The sequence below is a fragment of the Talpa occidentalis genome, unplaced genomic scaffold, assembly GCF_014898055.3.
Source record: "Talpa occidentalis isolate TD23 unplaced genomic scaffold, MPIMG_talOcc4v2.1 talOcc4.4, whole genome shotgun sequence".
Classification (NCBI taxonomy): Eukaryota; Metazoa; Chordata; class Mammalia; order Eulipotyphla; family Talpidae; genus Talpa; species Talpa occidentalis.
In genome coordinates this window covers 102,880,278-102,905,408 of record NW_023604295.1, presented here as the reverse complement: position 1 = coordinate 102,905,408, position 25,131 = coordinate 102,880,278, and the positions used below count along the sequence as shown (strand labels likewise).

The 25,131-nt window shown below is 43.3% G+C and overlaps 1 protein-coding gene across 2 annotated transcripts in view; it reads left to right on the top strand.

Moving 5' to 3' along the window:
• Nucleotides 1-18,069, top strand: part of LOC119256941 (inhibitor of carbonic anhydrase-like) — a 40,304-nt gene extending 22,235 nt beyond the window's left edge. For both annotated transcript variants that reach the window (XM_037524676.2, XM_037524674.2), the window contains exons 13-17: nt 2,374-2,515; nt 10,238-10,302; nt 11,043-11,227; nt 17,002-17,191; nt 17,915-18,069. In XM_037524676.2, coding sequence (XP_037380573.1) covers nt 2,374-2,515; nt 10,238-10,302; nt 11,043-11,227; nt 17,002-17,191; nt 17,915-17,949 — 617 coding nt within the window. In that variant the 3' untranslated portion in view covers nt 17,950-18,069. The remainder of the gene's footprint in view (nt 1-2,373; nt 2,516-10,237; nt 10,303-11,042; nt 11,228-17,001; nt 17,192-17,914) is intronic.
• The last annotated feature ends 7,062 nt before the right edge of the window (nt 18,070-25,131 follow it).

The window sequence follows — 25,131 nt, the reverse complement described above, 5'->3', positions numbered from 1 at the left end:
TCCTAGCCCCATTAACTGCTCTCTTTGCCTTCTGCACCTGAGCTGTGCCTGAACATGCCTGGAGAATGTCACAGGGAAGAGCAGGACTCTCCACTGGAAATTCTCCAGCTCTAACTTCAGTGGGCCCCCAGCACTGTTAAGCACCCCCACTTTCCTCTGATCTACATCCCCACACTTTTCGATAATTATCCTAATATCCTAGTTGTCTACATACCTCCATCTCACACCGCCCTTCCACCCTTTCTCAGCAGATGATCTTGTCTGCACCTGCAAGAGACAATTGAAACCATCAGAAAGTTTCCTCTTCAACATCCCTCCATCAAAGCCTTGGGCCTCCAGAGCGCTGGTCTGCTCCACAGCCCCACAATCCCTCTACCCGCATATGAGTGCAGGTCCCCCCCTTTCTCCCCTTCTCAGTGCCTCATACCCTCAGTTACTCCTTCTCCCTCTGATATATCCAATTTGTTACAACTTGTGAAAGTACCCAGTGTCTTCCATCTTTACAAGCCCTCCCTCTCCCACATTCCCCTCCAGCTCCTGCCTTCTCTTTCTCCTCCCATTTATACCAGACTTAGAAGTGTGATCTCAAGCACTCACCTCCCACCCACCAGCCCTCGCTCTCCCTGCCCTCTGGTTTGGTCCCACAGGGAGGATTCTGGTCAAGGCTGTTGGTGACTTCCTCATTGTTCAATTGGAAGGACAGCTGTGGTCTGCTCCTCTATGACCTCTCAGCAGCATTTCTTCAAATCACCTTACAACACTATCTCTGAAAACACACTGGCTTGGTTTTGTTCATACCCCTACAAAGTCTCCCCATTCCAACCTGGTTAATAAATGTTTGAGTTGCTTAAAGCAGCTCTAAACTCAATTCCCAAGCACTCACACCTATAGCCTCAATTACTGTCTAAACTAGTATTAAACACACAAAGCTAGGCTTTATTGTAAGCACTAGATAAATGTTTCCTGCTATCGTTATTTTTATATGTCTCTGTGCTGATGACAATCAAGTTTTTTATCCCTAGCACAGATCATTCCTTGACCTCCAGATCTGTGTATATGTGCATATGTGTGTACACTTGTACATTTGAACTGCCTATTTGACATTATCTAGTTGGATATTTCTAAAGCACACTAAGCTCAACCTGTTCAAAATGGAAGCATCATCTCTGCTAAGCCTGGTCCTGCTAGAGCTGCCTAGCTGTGGAAGTGCCCACAGTTCATTCATTCGCTCCAGCTGGAAATCAGACTGTGATCCTTCACACATCCATCCTCCATCAGTGGTATTAGTGCCCGGCCCCCACTCCCTCCTCTGTGTGTTAAACTCATCCTAGCTTCCCCTTCACTGCAGTAGCCCACTGCCTTCACCCCACATCTGCCCTGGTTCCATCTACCCTCCTGCCAGCATGATCTTTGTAAAGTACAGCTCTGACTGTGCTACCCACTACTGTCAAAATCCCTTCACAGGCTCCCCCATCTCTCCAAGGATAAAGAACAAAATCGACACAGAAGTGTAAAAGGTCCCAGGTGACCTGGACCCTGCCCCCTCTCCACTTACTCTTACTCTGGGTGCTCCAGCCCAGTGGCCTCCATTAAGCCATCTGAGTGTTTGCCCTCCACCCCAAATCCCCTACCCTAGGCTTTTACAAATGCTGCTTCCGGTCTTGAAAGCTCTTTTCCCTTGCCCTTCACGTGGGTAATTTCTTTTCCTTCTTCATCTCTCTGCTTGAAATCTCTCCCTGACTCCCAGGTACACCAGATTCCTTTATTTCAGTCTCATGGAACATATTATTTTCCCCAGAGTGCGGGGAAAAGGGTTGAGGCAGAAAGGGGAATGACACAAGTTCCCTGGCGTGTTACTTGAGTTATGATTGTCACACCATGGGCTTAGGTTCCAGGAGGGTAGGTACTGTATGGTTTCCTTACAGGGGTGCTCAGGAGCCTGTGCACAAGGGGGTGGGCCTCTCAGACCCCTTCCCAAACTTGGAGTCATGCTTGCAGACCTTGGAAGGAAGGCAGCAGAGTTCGGGAGACATGTGGGACAGGGTGAGCCAGCAAGAACATGTGTGTTTGTTCACTCTCTAGAGTCTACTGTATTGCTGAATCAGTGTCTGCCATCCCACGCCACTACCCTGTCCAGGACGAGGTGGGCATCTTTGAGATCACATACCCTTCTCCCAACCTCGGCCAGCCTCCTTTACCTTGCTCTAGCTGCAATTTTTCTTTTCATTCCATTGGTTCTTTCTTCTAGTACTGTGGTACTAAATACCAGAATATGTCTTTATATCATTTAGGCAATTCTAGGGGAAAAGTTAAGACTTTCTTGCTAACACAGGCAGAAGAGCTGACCCCCTCTTGTTCTCTTGTTCTGCACAGATGAATTCTTCAGCGGAAGCTGTGCCCCTGGGTCTGATCCAAAGTCCAGACTCTGTGCTCTGTGCAGTGACAGCGGCGATCCAGGCCTCAAGTGTGTCCCCAACAGCCGGGAGAAATACTACGGCTCCAGTGGGGCACTCAGGTAAGCCCTGTCGGGAACTGCCTTGCTCTGTAGCACCAACCCAGTTATCCTTTCAACTTTTCCATCATCCTGGCAATGGGTATTGCATTGTGTGGGGCCAGAATTAGGGAATAGAATTACAAATTCCCAGTGTCCCGAGGCCTGCAGTTCAGTTCTTTTCTGGAGCATTTACTTGCAGCCCAGCTGATGTCAGGCACCTGGGGGAGGCAAGAATTATGGTTCCACTTTTGCTTCTTTCTTTTAAAAAAAAAAAAAAAGATTTTATTTATTGGGCCTCCCTGGTGGCACAACGGGTTAAGAAGCAACCTTTGAAGCTATTCGCAGCCACTGCAGCAGGAGTTCGATCCCCAGCCAGGGAGCTATCCATATGGCGCAGCAGACCTCTCCTGACTCGCCCGCTGCTCCCCTCAGCAGTGTACTTTGGTCAATCTGCCTGATCTGTTCCCCACTCTGTCTCTGGTGAGTCCTCTTACCCCCCACACCTTTGGCCTGTACCCCAGTTCTTGTATGTATTTATGAAGTGGGGTACAGGCCAGAGGTGTGGGGAGTGAGAGGATTCGCCATAGACAGAGTGGGGAACAGAATGGCAGATTGACTGAAATACACTGCTGCAGGAGCAGTGGGCGAGACAGAAGAGGCCTGCTGCCCCATGTGGGTATCTCCCTGGTCGGGATCAAACTCGTGCTGCAGAGGCTGCGGATAGCCTCATAGGTGTGTCTTAACCCCTTGCACCACCAGGGAGGCCCACTTTTGCTTCTTTCTTCTGTGTGATTTGGACAAGTCACAGAACCTGTCAGAGTCCCAGTTTAAAATCAAATCAGGGACACTGGACATATACCTGGTTGATGAGTACACTTAAAAAAATAGCTATTCCTGGGTTTCTCCATTCAAGAAATATTTCTTGAGCACCAACTATGTGGCAGATGTTGATCTAGACACAGGGGTCACGGCAGCAACAATACACACACACACACACACACACACACACACACACAGATCCTGTATCTTCTTGCCTCATGGGGACAGGAGGACAATAAAGACCTCAATAAAGGACAATCACTTCCCAACTGTGATGAATGTTATAGAAAAACCACGTGGGTGGGGGCGGGGGGTTACATGGCAGTGTACTCAGGTAAGGTACAATTTTGAAAACGGTGTCAGGAGACGCCTCAGCAAGCAGAGGGGCCATGTGAACCAAGGTTTAAACAACGAGAGAGAATCAGACCTGAGAACATATGAAGGAGGGGGAATCCAGGAAGAAGAATTAGGATGAAGGCAGGGCAGGGATAAATCACACCATGTTTGAGGCCAAAGAAGGCCCAGGGTAGAACATGGAGCAAGGGTCAGATGTATGAGGAGGCTGGGACAGCAGACACTGGCCATGTCCGGGTGCCCTGTTAGCCGGGGTAAGGAGGTTGACAGACTTAATTCCAACTTTGATGGGCAGCTTGGGATGCCTTGAGGCAGTGGGGCATGTCGTGTGAGTTCAGGATGTGTGCCTGTGTGTGGAGAATGTGTGAGGCTCTGGAAAGATCCTTTTTACTTGGAACACTGCCAGACTATGTCCTGCCCTCTCCAAAGTCTCTTTCATACATTACATATTTTCACAGATCTTAGTCCAACAAGACATGCTGAATGTTAAGCCTAAACTAAAATGGCTTAATTCTTCTTTACAATAGAAGGTACACTGGTATTAAGGTTGACAATCCCATTTTGCGACTGTTAAAATAATGCCACAGAGGACCTGGAATTATCAGGTTCTGTCCTAAACCACAACTTCCCCTTTATCTAACATGAAAATGAACACACAGAGAACAATCTTAGCTTCAAACATCTCATTCTCCCCACTGCTTCTGTCTGCCTTTTCATACCCTCCAGTTTCCCAGCTCCAACAGCCTTTCATCCAAATCATGTTGGCTCTCCTGGCAAAAGGTAACCAGAATTTGCCTCATCACTCATTTCCACTTATACTACCTGGATTCAAACTATCATTATCTCTCCCCAGACTGTTGTAATAGCCCCTACCTGTTCTCCATGCTTTTGCACAGTAGCTACAGTGATTCTGTTCAAACATAACTCAGAACATCAGGTGTGTCTGCTCAAAGTCCTCCATTGATTTCCCATATCACTCAGGGTAAAAGTCAATGTCCTCCTATGACCTTTAGGGCCCTTCATACTTCTTCTCCTACAGTTTTCCCCGTTGCTCTCTCTGCCCAGTCGTCCTGGCATCCCAGCAGTTCCTGGAACACATCAGGCGCACTCCTGCCTCAGGGCTTTTGCACTTGCCCTCATTCCCATCTCATATCATTGTACACAGTTTCCTCATTTCCTTTAGGACTTCTCAGGAAAGTCTTTTCTTGCTACTCCAGCCATAATTCCACATTCGTACCCATTTCGTTACTGTGTTTTCTTTAGCATATCATACATTTTTTTAAAGATTTATTTATTTATGCATACAAGAACTGGGATACAGGCCAGAGGTATGGGGGCAGGGGGTGAGAGGATTCACCAGAGACAGAGTAGGGAACAGAACAGGCAGACTGACTGCAATACACTGCTGAGGGGAGCAGCAGGCAAGACAGGAGAGGTCTGCTGCGCCATGTGGGTCACCTCTCTGGCCGTCTGGGGATCAAACTCATGTTGCAGAGGCGGCAGATAGCTTCACAGTGTTGTGTTTAACCCCCTGCACCACCAGGGAGGCCCAGCATACCATACATTTTGATTACTTATCTTGTTTGTCTCATTTTTTCAAAAAAATGAATAAGGGCTCTTGTGTTGCACATGAGCCATCTTAAGCCAAGGGGGATGTTTTAACAGGTACTTTGAGAGCACCTTCCTTATAAGGGCTGAGACTTGGGCCTCAGGAACTAGTCAAGATATTTTAAGGTGGATAAACTTTATTACATCCAGTTAAATTAGAATTCCAGATAAACGAATGAATGTTTAGTGTAGGAGGATATATATGTTTCTTCTGTCTCTGCCTTTCTGACTCTCTCATTTGTATCTGCGGATCTGCCTCATTTTACTCTTTTTTACAAGGTGATTTTTCTCTATTTTTCAATTTCCATAGAGGAAATTGTGGCCACTGGTAGAGCATTGTTACAGCACCTCAGTTATAAAGGAGTCGTAAACACAGACCATAATGTATTAGTCCCAATTCCTAGGAAATGAGACTGTCAGCCTGGCTCAGTGAAAATTTCAGGCTCATACAATTCACACAGTGAAACTGTAAAGTTTCTTTCAGCTGCCTCTACTGTGACCAGGTGGACTGAGAGCAATGGTGGAAGTGGAGCCATCAGTTCTCAACATAGTGTCCATGCTTGGGAGATCAAGACAGAGTCGTGAATTTTTAAATAAAATTGTAGAATGAGAATTTTGTTTTCCTAGGTGTAAAAACCACATTACAATGCTAAGGAATACTGTGATTAATACAGGTGGATACATGGACATATTATAGTAAAGGTGACATTTCACTGGAGAAAGGATAAACCTGAGACATCAAGTGAAATGAATACAAAAAACTAGCCCCTGGCTCTGGCGACACTGGAGGGGGCAGATTGAATAGTTAGTCCCATAAGCTGACTGCAGGGTCAGGGAGGGTGGTATACAGTGGTGCTAATGGTAAGTGTATGATTACTTTTTTTTTTTTAATTTATTCTTATGCATACAAGAAATGGGGTACAGGTCAGAGATGCGGGGGGTAAGAGGATTCACCAGAGACAGAGTGGAGAATAGAACAGGCAGACTGACTAATATACACTGCTGAAGAGTAGGGGAGACAGGAGAGGTCTGCTGTGCCATATGGGTAGTTCTTTGGCTGGCTGGGGATCGAACTCTTGCTGCAGAGGCTGTGGATAGCTTAACCCCTAGAACCACCACATGTATGATTACTTTTAAGGGTTTGGATGAATGAAATGGAGAAATCCTTATCGAGGCCAATGTAAGTAAGGTCAGGGCAGGGCAGGGCTTATTGTGTGTGTGGTTTTTTTTTTAGATTTATTTATTTATGCATATAAGAGCTGGGGTACAGGCCAGAGATGTGGGTGTGGGGTGAGGATTCACCAGAGACAGAGTGGGGAACAAAATAGGCAGACTGACCAAAGTACACTGCTGAGGGCAGCAGCAGGCGAGTCAGGAGAGGTCTGCTCGCCACGTGGGTTGCTCCCTGGCTGGCTGGGGATCAGACTCATGCTGCAGAGGTTGCGGATAACATCACAGGTTGCTTCTTAACCCCTTGTGCCACCAGGGAGGCCCAGGGCTTATTGTATTTTTAAAAAAGAAAAGACCTATAAATGCTGATGAAAAGAAACAAACAAACAAACAGGGAAAGCATCCAGTTATTTAAGAGAAATAGTGAAAAGTGCCTGAATGTAGGCAGGGAGGGATGCAGAGTCCTTGGGAAGAATCCTTTTGTGGGAGGGAGACGCCCCTCTTTATTTGTACTTTGAGGGCAGGAGAACAACGGAGACTTGGGCGGCAGATCTGGTAGAAGGAAGCTGAGAGGAAGACCATGTAATGGTTTCTATATTTTCTCTGGGAAGCAGGAGCACAAGTTAGAGTGTGTGAGTGTTGGGGGGGTTTGTGGACAGACAGGCTTGCAAAAAGTGGGAAAACATTATTTAAAATTTTTAAATTTTATTTTAATTTTTAGGCAGAAAAGCAAGAAGGTTTTGTTTTTTTTTTAAACCAGATAAGAAGAACAGGAAATGTTTTCTGAATAGAGGGGTCCTGAGTGGGGTAGCCTAAAAATTTTTACTTTTTATTGAGGTAACATTGGTTTACAACCCTGTGTATGATATAAGGAAGTTGACTGGCACCTCCTCAGATGTATGTTACCACACCACACGCACCCTCAAAGCACCCACAGTTGTCAACCATAGTTGGATGACTACCCGCTTTGGTGGTCGTCTCCCATTGGGCCCCTATCCCCTTTGATCCCCTCCCCCTCACCCAGTAGCCTCAATTCTGCAGTCAGGTTTCTAGTATTGTTTTTAGTTTAGTTTTGTTCCTTTGTTTTGTTTCTTTATATTCTATGAAACTACCCAGTTTTTGTCTGTCTCCTGACTTATTTCACTTGGCATTATCCATTCCAGTTCCATCCATGTTGTCACAAAGGGCAAGAGTTCATTTTTTCAGAAAGCTGGGTAGTATTCTCCTGCATATATATATATATATATATATATATATATATATATATACACACACCACATTTTCTAAATCCACTGCTCTGGCCTTGGGCACTTAGGTTGTTTCCATGGCTTGGCTATTGTAAATGGTGCTACAATAAACATAGGAGTGCATCTATACCTTCAAGTTAGTGTTTTGCATTCTTTTTTTATAAAGATTTATTTATCTATACAAGAACTGGGGTACAGATCAGAGACGTGGGAGGGTGAGAGGGTTCCCCAGAGACAGAGCACGGAGCGGAACAGGCAGACCACCAAAAACACTGCTGAGGGGAGCAGCAGGCCCAACAGGAGAGGTCTGCAGGCACCATGCTTTGCATTCTTGAGGTAGATACTTAGGAGTGAAATTGTTGGATCATATGGTAGATCCATTTTTAATATTTTGAGGAACCTCCATACTTTTTTCCATAGAGACTGAACAGCTGACATTCCCACCACCAGTATACAAGTGTTTTCTTGCAAAAACATTTTGAAACTGTGACCCAGGTTCCTGGCAGTGCCAGTGTCGCCGCAGCCTGCTATTTCACCTGAGAGTCAAAAAGCTCTGGTCCTGGTCAAATATCCAGGGGCACCTAGACAAATTGGTGTCCTATTCCCCAAAAGAAACTCAAACCCTCAAGACTAAGATTAGAATGAGGAGCTCAAGATGCTGATTAAAGAAGAGATTTATTGAAAAGCAACAAAAACAAGAGACAGAGCCCCAGAGAGATCTGAAACAAAAAAGCTTCTCTGAAGGGCCAGGACTAGAGGTCTGTATAGGTTTTAGGGCTGGGAAAAGAGGACAAAGGAATTAAGCTTTATTGGCTGAGAAAGCAAGGAGAAAGGACTTGGCTAAACTCCATTTGTCCATCTGAGTGTGGGTCATTTCTGGTTGCCAGTTGTGAGACCAATCAGGTAGCTACAGCTTGGTGGTCGTGCAGGGCCCATGACATCTTATGGGTGAATAGCTCTTGGAGGCTGTGTCCCTGCAACTCCAGTTTGAATGGTTTCGTTCTCAAGGTCTGTGCAGAGTTGGCTCAGGAATGCACAGGCTGAGGGAAAAATGACAAAAATAAATAAATAAATAACCACTATGAACCAAGGAAATGTATGGTAGCTGGTGTCTGGGCCTAGAGTCATCTGATTTGTTTAACCTCTTGTTTACCAGCCCAATGAAAACAATGGGAACAGCAAAGTTTTGTCCTTGAGTCTTTCCTGTTTTGTCCTGAGACCCTTCCTGTGTCAAAGTCATGGCTCTATGGGGTGGGGAAATGGCCTTTTCAGTGGTGGTTCTACACCTGAGCACAAATCAGAATCTCCTGAAGGGCATATTAAAACACAGATCATTCGGCTTCAACTCCAGAAGTTTCTAATCCAATAGATTTGGGATGAGACCCCAGAATGCATCTTTGCAAAATTCCCAGCTGATGCTTTTGCTGCTGGTCCTGACCCAAAGATTGAGAACCTTTGGTCCAGGGTAGAGAAAGGTAGGGTAGAGAAAGTGCTCCATTTGAGATTAATGATAATAAGGTCTCTGGGTTACCTCATGGCAGAAGTACAGACATACCTGGAGCAGATGGTCATTCTCGTTCATGTCTAGAATATGCAAGTGGAGGTGTAAAGAAAGAAATAGGGCAAGATTGCTTGGAAAACCTGGGTGGGAATAATTGATACTAGATAGGTGTAGAAGTACCTAGAAAGAAGGAAAAAAAAGCTGGAGAGGTGCTCCTGGAAGTTAATAATTAAAATCAATTTCCAACTGACTGAAATAATACTGATTTTTCATGTGCTTAACATTGCTCATAAAAAATGTACCTTAAGCACAAAGAAATATTTTTAGGGGATTAGCATAAATAAATGTCCAGTAATACACACTGACTTCTTAAGACTGAGTAGACATGTGGGTGTGATTTGACTCCTTCAGAATCATGGATTCTGGATTGCATGGATTGCATCTGATATAAGTGTTGATCCAACCAGAATCATACTTGAATGTCCTTGTTAAAGGAGAGCATAAGAATGTCCTGCAGAGAAACTGATCAGTATTTAATATAAGGAATAAACCATGGTTGTCTACGATAGAAATGAAATAAGACGATTTTTTTAAAGATTTATTTATTTTTGTATACAAGAGCTGGGGTGTAGGCCAGATGTGTGGTGATTGTGGGGGGAAAGGATTCTCCAGAGACAGAGTGAGAGTAGAGCAGGGGGATCTACTGAAATATACTGCTAAGGGGAGCAGCAGGAGAGATAGGAGAGGTCTGCTGTGCCATGTAGGTTTCAGTATCGAACTTGTGCTGCAGTGGATGCGGATAGCTTCATAGTGCTGAGACTTAACCCCTTATACTTCCAAGGAGGCCCCCAATATCTTTGTTGAGTACATTTCCTTCTAATCTTGGGGCCAGCTGGGCCTTAGCAGTTGTGTGGGGAGAACTGGCCAGCTTTAGATGAACTGAATGGTGTTGGGGGAGGGGTGTGAGCATCTCATGTTCCTTCTCTGTGCCTTTGCCTCCTACTCGTGTGCATCCTCCTTCCTGATTTAAGCCTCGCTGTGCAGGTGTCTGGTTGAGAAGGGAGACGTGGCCTTCGTGAAGCCCTCAGCGGTCCTGCAGAACACCAATGGTATGTGCCTGTGCTTTGCTTCTGCCCTCAGAAAAAGCTGTTTTCACCTGAAATCACTCCTCTGCTGAGCAAGCAGGGAAGTCTATTAACCCTATCAGACTCCAATGACTTATTTTTTGACCTTTTTTATTTAAGAGATGGCAAAATCGTCCATGTCTCACCAAATTTGACAAGGTTGGTTATCACATTGGCCTTGAACACAACAGAGGAGCACACAGAGGTGGCAGTCGGAATGAGCACTCTGGCTCGCTTGATGCTTAGGCATTATTTATATATTCTGGGGACAAGTTTTGTCAGCTACATGTATTGCAAATACCTTTTCCTTCTCTGAAAAGCCTTGCCATTTTGCTTTCTTAATGATGTATCTTTTTTTGTTTTGTTTTGTTTTTTGTGGGACCCTTGCCGGTGGCCGGGGATGGAACCAGCGCTGCAGAGGCTGAGGGCAGCCCCGCAGCCCAGCGCTCAACCTCTGCGCCACCAGGGGAGGCCCTTAATGATGTATCTTGATGAACAGACATTCTTATTTCTAATAAAGTTCAATTTATTAATGTTTTTCTTTCAGTTTAAGTTCTTTTTCAGGCCTGTTTGAGAAATCTTTATCTTTTACAGGACCAAAAAAATACTAACTAGAATGGTTATGAATTTATGATTATGAATATTTCTCTTCTGGGGGTTGTTCTTTTTTTTTTTTTTTTTTTTACAAGCTATACTATCTTGTTTCTCTGTGTTTCTCTTCCTAGGAAGGAACTCTGAATCTTGGGCTAAGGATCTGAAGCAGGAAGACTTTGAGCTGCTGTGCCTCGATGGCACCAGGAAACCTGTGACTGAGGCTCAGAGCTGCCACCTGGCCGTGGTCCCAAACCATGCTGTGGTATCAAGGAAAGCTAAGGCAGAATTTGTTCGCAGAATGCTCTTCAACCAGCAGGTATGGTCATCAGGGACTCCTGTCCATCCCGCCCACCTAATGAGTGTGTAGCTCCCTTATGGAGCTGCACAGACACTTCCCAGCTGCATCCAGGCCCCTCATGGACCCACCTCGCACTCTCCTTCCTTGGCTATGGACCTTGATTCCCACAGCTGCACCTCTAGGGAAAGCAGAAAGCTGGTGGCTGTGTTCACTTCTCGCTGGGGCTGACAAGTGGAACTGGGGTGTAAGCCTGAGGTGTGGGGTGAGAGGACTTACCAGAAACATATTGGGAGCAGAACAGGCTCCTGTGAGAGATTCAATCTCAGTGATCTACTGAGATGCACTGCTGAGGGGAGCAGCGGATGAAACAGGAGAGTTCTGCTGTGCCATGTGGGGCAGCTCCCTGACTGGGGATCAAACCCAAGCCACAATAGCTGGCAATGGCCTGATAGCACTAAGACCCTAACCCCTGCACCACCAGGGAGGCCCTGGCAGTGCTTCTAAGTGAACTGGCAAACCCTGACATATGGCCATCTGAAGTGTCTCCTGTGACTCACTGATCTCTGGGCAGAGTTATGGTACTATTTGGGCGTGTTCTGTCACAGAAAGAAGGGGGAAGGCTCAGTGCTCTTCACACAAGGCTGAGCTGGATGTGAGAAAAGCAGTACTTAGGGTGGATGCCGGTGCACTACTGAACCAGGGGCAGCTAAGCATGAAAGTTAAAGAGCCTACATTCAGGCAACATATGACCCCTACAAGTAGCCCACAAAAGCTGACCTTATGAAGTAGTGGGCTGCCTAAGTCATGGGATCTTAAGGAAAACCCAAAGCCTCCTCTGCTTTTTGCACTAGCATGCCCTATGCTTGGAGGCACCCCAAACAAGTAGTGCACGCCTTAGCATTTACTGCCCTCACAGGGAGAGCTGGCAAAACAAGAGGCTCTTGGTTATGAAGTAAGCTGGCAAAACAAGAGGCTCTTGGTTATGAAGTGAGCTGCCCCTGTGGTAACAAGGGAAGTGGATAAAGATAGAGCACAGAAGAGAATGAAGAGATGGAGGTGGCCAGGTGATTGGGGTAGATTCAGAAGAGGCAAGGTAGCAAGGGCCCCGGGCAGCAGGTAGACATGCAAATATGACCCAGAAAGTTGAAAACATTCAGCAATGACTAGTGGATTGGTGATATAGTGGCAAATTTGAACTCTTTCTCAAGTTTGAGCTTTAGCTCAAGAATGAGCTCAAAGAATATGAAGGCTTTCTATTTAGCAATTGTTTTATGTACAGCATCTTGTTATTTAGTATTGTTATTTCTATTTACAATGAATAAACTGAGATTCGCTGACCTTAGAAAAGAACTTTCCTGAAGTCACATAACAAGGAGAAGTTGGATTCAGGATTTGAACCCAGAGGCCATATTTTTTTTTAAATTTTTATTTCTATATATGTATTTTTACATCATTATTCATTTTTGTACAGTTTGCTTTCTCCTTTCAGGTGTAGTCCCCATAAAATTCCTACCACCAAGTCACCTGTGAACTATCACCACAGTCTCTTGTGCTCTTCCTACCCCTGTTTTAGTCCCTCCCCCTTCCCTGCCCCTGCTGAATGCTAGTATTGTCTTTTTTTTTCTCCCTGATCCCTTGTTTGGTTCCTTTATATTCCTCCTATAAGTGATACCATCCAATATTTTTCTTTTTCCTTCTGACTTATTCCTTTATAAAAAAAAATTTTATATATATTTTACTTCATTCTTCCTTATTGTACATGTATGCTTTCTCCTCTCAGGTGTAGTCCCTGTAGAGTTTTCACCACCATTTCACTCGTGTACCATCACCCTTGTGCTTTTCCCTCCCTTGTTTTTTGTTTTTTTTTTTAAGATTTTGTTGTTGTTTTTAAGATTTATTTTATCTACACAAGGACCAGGGTACAGGCCTGATGCACAAGAGGGTGAGAGGATTCACTGGAGACAGAGCGGGGAACAGAACAGGCAGATGGACTGAAATACACTGCTGAGTGGAGCAGTGGGCAAGACAGGAGAGGTCTGCTGGGTCATTTGAGTATCTCCAGCTGGCCGGGATCGAACTTTTGCTGCTGAGGCTGTGTACAGCTTCACAGTGTTACAGAGCAGCCCCAATATAAAACAGGTTGCCTGGCTGTGGGTCCTCACCCGCGCGCTTAAAAGGGACTTATTAATACTCCACTGCAGGCACACACAAAAGGTTAATAAAAGGTTTATTTACAAGGGAAGGGGAAATGAGGAAATGTACAACTCAGGGAGAAAATAGGGAAATAAAGTCTTTAATGCGTCCTACCCGATTGCCAACCTGGAAACCCAAAGGCACTCTGAGAGCTGGCCCAGCGCTACGAGCTGGCGGAGAGCCAAAAAGGGAGCCACCACCACCCCCCTCAAAGCCCACGTGGCTGGTTTTATACCAAATCTGGCTGCTTAACTCCACCCTCAGGTTCCAGCAACCTTCCCTTTGGTGGTGATGGGATTTGTCTTTCCCAATGTCCTGATGGCTTTGGTCTGGAGTGGAGGTGGAGTCCACAAAGCCTGTATGGAATTAGCTTTAGGACATCCTTTTCCCCCTAACAACAGCACCTCACCCAACCCTCTGTGCCACCCGGGAGTCCCCTGCCTCCTCTGTTTTGATCCCTCTCCCTCACCCTCCCCTGCAAAATGTCTCTGATTTATAGTTGGCTGTTAATTTTGTTTTTAATTTATTATTTTTTTTCCTGATCCCTTATTTGTTTTCCCTCCATTCTCCTATAAGTGAAACTATCCAATATTTTTCCTTTTCTTTCTGGCTTATTTCACTGAGCATAATTCCTTCCAGCTCCATCCATGTTGCTGAGAATGGCAAGAGTTTATCTTTTTTGATTAAGGAGAATATTCCATTGTGTATATGTACCACATCTTCTTGATACAGTCATCTGTTTTTGGACATTTGGGTTGTTTCCATATCTTACTTATTGCAAATAGTGCTGCAATAAACATAGGGGTGAGGGTATCCTTTTGAATTAATGTTTTTGTGTCCTTTGGGTAGCTCCCTAGGAGTGGAATTGCTGGGTTATATGGAAACTTCATTTTTAGTAGCTTGAGGAACCTCCAGACAGCTTTCCATAGTGGTTGGACCAGTGTGCTTTCCCACTGTTACAGGACAGGGAGAGGGGCAGCCCAAACCCCGCAGACCTGCCTATTCTAAATGGGTTCTGCCATCCGCCGCATCAACACAAAACATATGAGACTTTAATGGGAAGGAACTTTAATAAAACTAGGAAACAATACAGGTAAGGAAAAGAGTCTAGTTTCTAAATGAAGCACCCAAAATTACCCGTCCCCTCGTGGGTAAAACTCCATCCATATGGGATCGGCCCAGAGCAAGGCCCCAAAGCCTGCCACAAGTCTAAAGCATCTTCCAGTGGGGACCCACAGAAAAGGGTCAGAAACAACCAGACAAGACCGGAAGGAAAAGAGCAAAATCGACATCAAGATAAAAGCTGCCATTATCACCTCTCCACGGGTCTCACCCACATCTCTGTCACCCAGTCCACAACCAAAAGACAAGCGCAGTTTCTTTACGTGTCTCTAGGCTCCATGCGCCTCCTCCAGGTCTCCTGGCTCCATCCTGCTTCCTTCCTTAGTCTCTTCTCCAGCTTCTCCTCTTCCTGCTCAGCTCCACCCTCCCTTGGGTGGGGCAGGGAACCTCCTCCTTTCCTGGGGACCACCCTGTTACACCACCAGCAGTGTAGAAAGTTTCCTTTTTCTCCACATCCTCGCCAACATTTGTTGTTTCCTGTTTTTTTAATATGTGCCATTCTCACTGGTGTAAGGTGGTATCTCATTGTGGTATTGATTTGCATTTCCCTGATTACAAGTGATGCTGAACATTTTTTTCATATAGCTGTTGGCCATTTGCATCTCCTCTTTGGAGAATATCTTTTTAGCTCCTCTGCCTATTTTTTGACTGGATTGTTTTTGTTGAGTAGAGTCAGCTCTTTGTAGATTTTTGTGATTGGTCCCTTATCAGTAGTATTGTGTGCAAAATTTTTCTCCCAATCAGTCTTGTCTCTCTTTGTTTTGGTTAATGTCTCTTTTAATGTGTAGAAGTGTTTTAGTTTGATAGTAGTCCCAGCTGTTCATCTTTTCCTTCCCTTTCTTTGCTTTGGGGGATGTGTCTTTAAAGATGTTACTGAGTTGTATGTCATGTTGTTGCAGAAATAAATTCTAGCCTTTTACCCGGGCAAAGGAAGAACAAGTGGTACTTCAGGAATGGTGAGGTCAGGAGAAGCTTTATTAGTCATGCATGAGGTCTCAGACATGGGTAGCACTGTAAGGTATAAGCACTGGTCTAGAGACAAAGGGTTTCTTTTATATATAACCACTTTACATTGATTACATTGGTCAGTGAGCACAAAAGTTCTTGACAAAAGGGGGGAAATGCAGATATTCAAGGATGGCTTGGGAGATCAATCAGCCTGGCTGGTTGGAGATCAATAGGCTGGTGGTCCAACTGTGTTAGAATGTCACCTCCTTTATTTTTATTTATTTTTTTTTTTTTTTAAGAATTATTTATTTATTTATACAAGCACTGGGTACAGTCAGTAGCGCGGGAGGGTGAGAGAATTCACCAGAGCCAGAGCGGGGAGCAGAGCAGGCAGAAAGACTGAAATACACTGCTAAGGGGAGCAGCGGGCGGCAGGAGAGGTCTGCGCACCATGTGGGACCCTCCTCCGGTGGCCGGGGAGCAGCCGGGGATCAAACCGGCGCTGCAGAGGCTGTGGGCAGCTTCGCAACCCAGCGCTCAACCACTGCGCCACTGGGGAGGCCCTGTCACCTCCTTTAGATATGCTTATTAAGGAAACAAACTTGTTATTTACACTTACTTTGCATTATTTACCACACAAGGCCTGTGACTCTTCCTTTAGCAGAAAACAGAAAAGATTTTATTTGCTTAGCAGTTCCCTTTCAATGTAATGGTTTGCCTATATTTTCTTCTATATATTTTATGATTTCAGTTCTTGTATCCAATTCTTTTATCCATTTTGAGTTGGGCTTTGTGCATGGTGTGAGGTAGTAGTCTAGCTTCATTCTTTTGCATGTAGCAGTCCAATTCTCCCAGCACCATTTATTAAAAGATGGTCCTCCTTTTGACTTATTTCACTGAGCATAATTCCCTCCGGTTCCATCCATGTTGCTGCAAATGGCATGTGTTTCTTTTCTTTTTTTTTTTTAAGATTTATTTATTTATGCATACAAGAGCTGGGGTACAGGCCAGAGATGCGGGGGATGAAAAGATCCACCAGAGACAGAGTGGGGAACAGAACAGGCAGATTGACCAAAGTACACTGCTGAGGGGAGCAGCGGGCGAGTCAGGAGAAGTCTGCTGCGCCATGTGGGTTGCTCCCTGGCTGGCAGGGATCGAACTGGTGCTGCAGAGGCTACGGATTGCTTCATAGTGCGGTGCTTAATTCCTTGTGCCACAAGGGAGGCCCTGTGTTTCTTCTTTGCTGAATAGTACACCACATTTCCTCGACCCAGTCATCTGTTTTTAGGCATTTAGGTTATTTCCATATCTTAGCTATTGTAAATAGCGCGGCCATAAACATAGGAGAGCAGGTTTCCTTTCAAATTAATGTTTTTGATCTTTCACTACAGTGTGTCATGAACTGTTGCTGTATCCTAGGTTTCCCTGGGGCTGGAGCTGAGTAGCCCAGGAGACTGAGGCTCCTGAGGTAGAATACACACCCTTACGCTCCCTGGTACTGCTAGTCACTTATTGTCTGTCTGACTCAGGAGCTCTTTGGAAGGAATGGATTTCAATACCAGATGTTCCAGCTGTTCAGATCTTCAGAGGTGAAGGACCTCCTCTTCAGTGATGAGACAGAATGCTTGGCCAACCTTCAGGACAAAATGACCTATCAAAAATACCTAGGACCCAAGTATCTTACGGCTATTGCTAATGTGAGACCATGCTTAACTTCGGGTGAGTAGAATAAAATACCAAGAGCAGTAACTTGGGGATCAAGGTAAACAATTTTGTTTTAAGGACCTTCTTGTACCACGCCCTGGGCTAATGCTGATGGGAATACAAAGATTCTGCTCCTGCAGGAAGTTTCAGACTCACCAGTTAGGTGACTCAATTAGATAACACTAAAACAGGTCTAATTGTTTGAAGGAGATAGAGTACAATAGAACTTGAGATCATTTGGAAATTGAACCTGTTTACAGGTGTATTCCTTTTTTTAATAAAATGACCATGTATTTAAGCATGTCAATGCAGGGAGTATAAACTGTTCATAGAAGACCAATTTTCAAAGATTTTAAGTAAAATACATACAGTTAGCACTATTTTAGGCCCTTTCTAGCTCTATCTATCTGTCTTTCTATCTATCTATCTATCTATAATTTATCTGGATGACAAAAAAGAAATACATTAGAAGGATAAAAGGGTTAGATACGTTAGGGTTGGATAGTCACATTATTGGAAGTGTACCTGAATTTTTATTGAATTATGTTGTGCACTGGAAATGATGACAGTAGGAGGAAAAGAATATGTAGGTATTTAGATAGCAATGACATCAGTTGGGGGAGAGTACTTTAAAAAAATATTTATTAGCTACCATTTACTTTTAGAAAATAGGAACAGAATTGTGTTTAGTAAGCACAGGCAGTACCTAATGTCTTTATCGTATGTTATTCTTCACAGAACTTCTGGACGCCTGCACATTTCATGGAAATTAATAACCCATCAAAGTAAGCAGCTGCAGAGAAGCTCAGAGCCTGCCAATACGAAGGACCACATCTCCCCTTGTCTGCATATATAATTTTTATAATTATGTGCTATAACTGCTGAAAAAAATGAAATGAATAAAAATGATTCTGTCTTCTCAAAAAACATATTTTTAATTATCCTTACTTTGGGGAAGGGGAAAAAAGGATTTCTTTATTTTTTTATTTTTATTTCTAAAATTGTGCTATGGAATTTAATATCCACTAAATTATACCTTTTTAGAAAGAATCCCACAGAGCTAAGTTAATTCCCTTCCTATTTTTTTATTATTTTACCCGAGAGACAAGTCACCTAAATAAAATGTAAGCTATGCAATTGTCTGAAGGGAGCCTGAGTTTGATTAAAAATGTGCAAAAAAATTCAGTATCAAGAACTTACATAATAAAAGCAAAGAATAAAAAATTAGTTTGTGTTTTTAATACACATTTAAAATTTATAATAACTGGAAAATATTAACAGTACTGCAAAAATAATATTTTGGTCTTAGCAAAATCACTACTGGATGGTTAGCAATTGCAGTTGTAAACATATATTTAAAGGTTGAGAATACAATGCACCAAGGAGATTAATATGAATACTATAAGCAGGATAATTCCTAGTGCTTGGAGTGCAAAAATTTGGAGTCAAGGTCTTCAAGACCCAAACCAACCAAAATCTAATAAATCAAGGAAAGGAAAAACCTTTCATAATCTTTTATTAAAAGCAAACAAGACCGGGCGGAGCAACAGACCGGGCGGAGCAACATGGCAGCGAGGAGACGCTGCGAGTAAGATCTCCCATTAAAAAAAGTTAATAGGGAGGAAAAGCGGCAGGTCCCAGAGAGAACTGGGACACGGAAGATAAACGGGTGACGCCAGCAAACTACCCGAAGAAGAAAGTGGCCATCAAAGAGGACTAGAAGGGAGGGAAGCGCAGAACCCTGCTCCCCTCCCCCGCCCACAGAGTTGGCACTCTCCGACCGGCAGAGAGGAGGGAAACAACAAACCAAAACGGCCCACAAGAACAAACGACGCAGCAAGCGGGACTGTGCGTGGAAAGGAACTATTGCAGCCACCACACCCTGTGAACGGGAGCTGAGGAGAACCCTGCAGGATCCGCCGCGGCGGTGAGCAAACGGCTCCGGGCGCCATTAGAGAAGAACAAAGACCCCGGGAGACGCGCACACAGCCCGGGCTGCTGGTAAGCTGGCGCGGAAACGCGGCGCGCTTGGCGTGCTTGAAAAGAAAACGCGGACCGGGATCGCAGCGGCCCAGGTCCCCGCGCCTGCGACCTAGGCTTGCGGGGAGACGCGCGGAGGTCCTCACTGAGGTGAAGGTCCCTCCCTGAGTAAGCAGGAATCAGGCGCCCAGGCACTGGAGCGGTGCAAAAGGCGCCATTCCCGCGCCACTGAACTGGGCTACAGCCCGCGTCCTGTACCTGAGGGCTTTGAACTGAGACCCGCGGCACGAAATTAGGAGCGTGGGTTCCCCACGACGGTGGGGCACAAGGCAGACACAGCACCCCAAAGCTGTTGAGGTTTACCCTACCATTCCCGCTCTGTTCCCTGTCCCACGGGGTGGGGGGGGGGCGAAAAACCGCCCCCCAAGGACAATAGGAGAGATCTCTGGCGCCACCTAGTGACCAGGAAAAAAAAAAGTCACTAACATCCCATAGAACAGGAAATTTCTTAAGACTGCTTGAAAAGGGCAGAAGGCGCCTGGAGGACGCAGTGGCCAGCCGGGAAGTTAGCCCACCCCACACCAGGCCCCTTCCGACCAGCAGTCTGAGCCCACAGAGGGAGCAGGCACCCACGTCCGGGGCAGACCGGGGGCGCAGAAGAGTGTGCCTGAAACCCGAGGCACAGGGACTGCATCCCGCTTCGCCATTTTAGAACAGGGACATTTCTTCAGTAAAAACTGCCTAAAACCAGCAGAAAGCTCCCCCAGAAGACAGAGATGGCTCCTGGAAGAGCCAGAGGGGAGCGGAGAAGTTCACCCAAGATGCCAGTCAGTCCGAGCAACACAGTGTCCCAATGCATACGACAAATTAGAAAACAGACAGTAGGGAGTAGAAGAACCACACACAACCTAACAACTCCTCAGGAAAGAAGCACACCACAAAAAGAAAACCACTCCCCAGATTGCAACGACAGCAACTTGGAAGAACTTATGAGCCTTCCAGAAAGAGAATTTAAAATTGCCATGATTAAAAAAGTGATAGATCAGAAGAAGGAAATAGAGTCCCTAAAGAGGGAAATAAAAGAAATGCAGGAGATCAAAGAATTAATGGAGGAACTAAAGAACTCTGGGAAAAGCATTGAAAGCAGAATAGATGAAATGGAAGAACGAATAAGTACTCTTGAAGACACAGAAATAAAAAGAACCAAAACAGAAAAGGAAAGAGAAGTACGAAGGAAAAAGAATGAAGAAAGACTTCGGGAACTATCTGAATCCATGAGGAAAGGAAATATAAGAGTTATAGGAATTCCAGAAGGAGAGGAGAGAGATGTAGGAACAGAGAAAATATTCCAGGAGATAATTGAAGAGAACTTCCCAAATGCGAAGAAGGAGCTGAAAATTGATATACAAGAAGCAAGAAGAACACCAAACTTCCACGACGAAAGGAAAAACACAGCAAGACACATAATAGTAAAGCTCCCAAGAATCCAGGACAAGGAAAAAATAATGAAGCTGACAAGAGGGAAGACACAGATAACATTCAAAGGAAAACCAATCAGGCTGACATCAGACTTCTCTGAAGAAACACTACGGGCAAGGAGAGAGTGGAGGGACATAGTCAACAGACTTCAAGAAAACAGATGCCAACCAAGAATACTCTATCCCACAAAGCTCTCTTTCCTCCATGAAGAAAGAATATGGACCTTCCCAGACAAAGAGAAACTCTGGAATTTCATTACGACTAAACCCCCACTCCAAAAAATACTACAAGGAATCCTAAAGCCAGAACCTCAGAGGGACGAATAACAAGGAAAGAAGACCAGAAAAAAAAAAAGTTATTAAAAGAATAAATAAATAAAATCAAAGGAAAGACAAACATAATGGCAAATACAGATGCTAACATATCAATATTAACTCTAAATGTAAATGGACTAAACTCTTCAATAAAAAGACACAGAGTTGCAGCCTGGATTAAGAAACAAAACCCAACCTTTTGCTATCTCCAGGAAACACATTTAGCTACAAAAGATAAAAATAGGCTCAAAGTCAAAGGATGGAAACAATCCTACAAGCAAATGGGCCAAAAAAGAAAGCAGGAACAGCTATACTTATATCAGATAAAACAGACTTCAAACTCAAAAAAATAAAAAGAGACCCCAATGGTCACTACATTATGATTAAGGGGACAATACTTCAAGAAGAAATAACACTCATTAACATATACTCACCAAACGAAAGAGCACCAAAATATATCAGACAACTGTTGTCCTCTCTGAAAACAGACATCAGAGAAAACACATACGTAGTGGGAGACTTCAACACACCACTATCAACAATGGATAGATCAACAAGACAAAAAATAAGTAAAGAAACTAAAGCTCTAAATAAGGACCTAGAGCATTTGGGCTTAACAGACATCTATAGAACACTAAACCCAAAAAAAACGGAGTACACATTTTTCTCAAGCGCACACGGATCATTCTCCAGGATTGATCACATACTGGGGCACAAGACAAACATCAACAGATACACCAAGATTGAAATCATACCAACCATCTTTTCTGACCACGAAGGCATCAAACTAGAAATAAATCATAAAAAGAAGGCAAGGAACTATCCTACCTCATGGAGATTAAAAACCACACTACTGGAAGACCACTGGACTAATGAGGAGATCAAAGAAGAAATTAAAAAATTCTTTGAATTGAATGACAAGGAGGACACCAATATCCTAAATGTATGGGATGCAGCAAAAGCAGTAATAAGAGGAAAATATATAGCAATAGAAGCTCACATCAAAAAACAAGAAAGAACTCAAAGAAACAACCTAATCTCGAAGCTCAAAGATCTAGAAAAAGAACAACAAAAAAACCCAAAACCAGTAGAAGAAAAGAAATAATAAAAACCAAAGCAGAAATAAATGAAATTGAAACTAAAAAAACAATCCAAAAGATCAATGAAACCAAGAGATGGTTCTTTGAAAAAATAAATAAAATAGACAAACCCCTAGCCAGGCTCACAAAGGAAAAAAGGGAGAAAGCACAAATACACAGGATCATAAATGAAAGAGGAGAAATCACAACGGACACAGCAGAAATCAAAAGAATAATCAGTAACTACTATGAACAGTTATATGGAAACAAGTTCAACAATCTAGAGGAGATGGACAAATTCCTACAACTCTACAATCACCCAAAGCTAGATAAAGAAGAAATAGAACACCTAAACAGACCAATTACAAGCAGCGAAACTGAAATGGTAATCAAAAACCTCCCCAAAAACAAAAGTCCAGGACCTGATGGATTTACAAATGAATTCTACCAAACATTCAGAGACGAATTAGTGCCTATCCTTCACAAACTCTTCCAAAAAATTGAGAAGGAAGGGACAATACCAAACACGTTCTATGAAGCCAATATTACACTAATACCAAAACCGAATAAGGACAACACAAAAAAGGAAAACTATAGGCCAATCTCCCTAGTGAACACTGATGCAAAAATCCTCAATAAAATTTTAGCTATCAGAATCCAACAATGTATCCATAAGATAATTCACCACGACCAAGTTGGATTCATTCCAGGGGCACAAGGATGGTTTAACATCCGAAAATCAATCAACGTTATCCAACACATCAACAAAAAGAAATATAAAAACCATATGATAATATCAATAGATGCTGAGAAAGCTTTCGACAAAGTGCAACACCCATTCATGATAAAAGCCCTTGAAATTCTTGGGATACAAGGAACATACCTCAACATCATAAAGGCCATCTATGACAAGCCAACAGCCAGTATCATTCTCAATGGTGAAAAGCTGAAAGCAATTCCATTAAGATCTGGAACAAGACAAGGATGTCCACTCTCACCACTGCTTTTCAATATAATACTGGAAGTCCTAGCCAGAGCAATAAGACAAGAGAAAGACATCCAAGGAATCCAAATAGGAAAAGAAGAAGTCAAACTATCACTATAATATACATAGAGAACCCCAAAATCTCCACAGAAAAACTAATTCAACTCATCAATCAATTCAGTAAAGTGGCAGGATACAAAATCAACACGCAAAAGTCAGTAGCCTTCCTATACACAAACAATAAATCTGAAGAAGAAGAAATCAAAAAAACCATCCCTTTTATTATTGAAACAAAAAAAATCAAATATTTGGGAATAAATCTAACAAAAGAGGTAAAGGACCTATACAAAGAAAACTATAAAACACTGTTAAAAGAAATAGAAGAAGACACAAAGAAATGGAAAGACATCCCCTGCTCATGGATTGGAAGAATAAACATTATTAAAATGGCCATCCTACCAAAAGCAATATACAGATTCAATGCTATTCCAATCAAAATCTCAATGGCATTCTTCAAAGAAATAGAACAATTATTGCTGAAATTCATATGGAATCACCAAAAACCCCGAATAGCCAAAGCTCTACTGAAAAAAAAAGAAGGAAATGGAGGCATCACACTCCCAGACTTCAAACTATACTACAAAGCCATAATCATCAAAACTGCATGGTATTGGAACAAGAACAGACATACAGACCAATGGAATAGAATAGAAAATCCAGAAATAAACCCACAGATTTATGGTCAACTAATCTTTGACAAAGGAGCAAAGACTATGCATTGGAGCAAAGAAAGTTTGTTCAATAAATGGTGCTGGGAAAACTGGGTCGCTACATGCAAAAGAATGAAGCTTGACCACTACCTCACACCATACACAAAAATCAACTCAAAATGGATTAAAGAACTAGACATAAGACCTGAAACCATAAAATACATAGAAGGAAATATAGGCGAAACACTCCATGATAGGCACATCAAAGACATCTTTACAGACACATCACCCAAAGCAGTGATAGTGAAGGCAAAGATAAACAGCTGGGACTACATCAAATTAAAGAGCTTCTGCACAGCAAAAGAGACAATAACAAAAACAAAGAGAAACCCCACCAACTGGGAGAACATTTTTGCACCCAACACTATTGATAAAGGACTGATCACAAAAATCTGCAAAGAGCTGATGAGACTCAGCAACAACAAAGAAAATAATCCAGTCAAAAAATGGGCAAAAGAGCTAAAAAGAAACTTCTCTGAAGAGGAAATGCAAATGGCCAACAGACATATGAAAAAATGTTCAACATCACTTGTAATCAGGGAAATGCAAATCAAAACTACCATGAGATACCATCTCACACCAGTGAGAATGGCACATATTAAAAAAACTAGCAACAACAAATGTTGGCGAGGGTGTGGAGAAAAAGGAACTCTTCTGCACTGTTGGTGGGAGTGCAAACTGGTCCAACCACTATGGAGAGCTGTGTGGAGATTTCTGGACCTACTAAACATGGAGCTTCCATATGATCCAGCAATTCCACTCCTAGGTATTTACCCAAAGGACACAGAAACATCAATTCCAAAGAGCACCTGCACCCCTATGTTTATAGCAGCACTGTTTACAATAGCTAAGCTTTGGAAACAACCCAAATGCCCAAAAATAGATGACTGGATCAAGAAGATGTGGTACATATATACCATGGAATATTACTCAGCATTCAAAAAAGATAAACACATGCAATTTGCAGCAACATGGATGGCGCTGGAAGGGATCATGCTCAGCGAAATAAGCCAAAAAGAAAAAGAAAAATACCGGATGGTCTCACTCATAGCAGGAATCTAGAAAACTTAAATAAGGGACCAGGAAAATGAATATAAGAAAGTGAAAATCAAAATCAACAAAAAACTATGAACCAGAGACACTTTTTGGGGGGTGGGGGGCGGGAGGGGAAGGATTGGGGTCAGAATGGGGCGTTTGCAATTGTATGGGGGAATATAAAAATAAAATTTATTATTTAAAAAAAAAAAAAAGCAAACAAACAATACAAGAAAACTTTGTCCTTGTATCAGAGGGAAAACACAAATTCCCATTTTGTAACTGTGTATTTTTGATATTAAAATTCATTTCA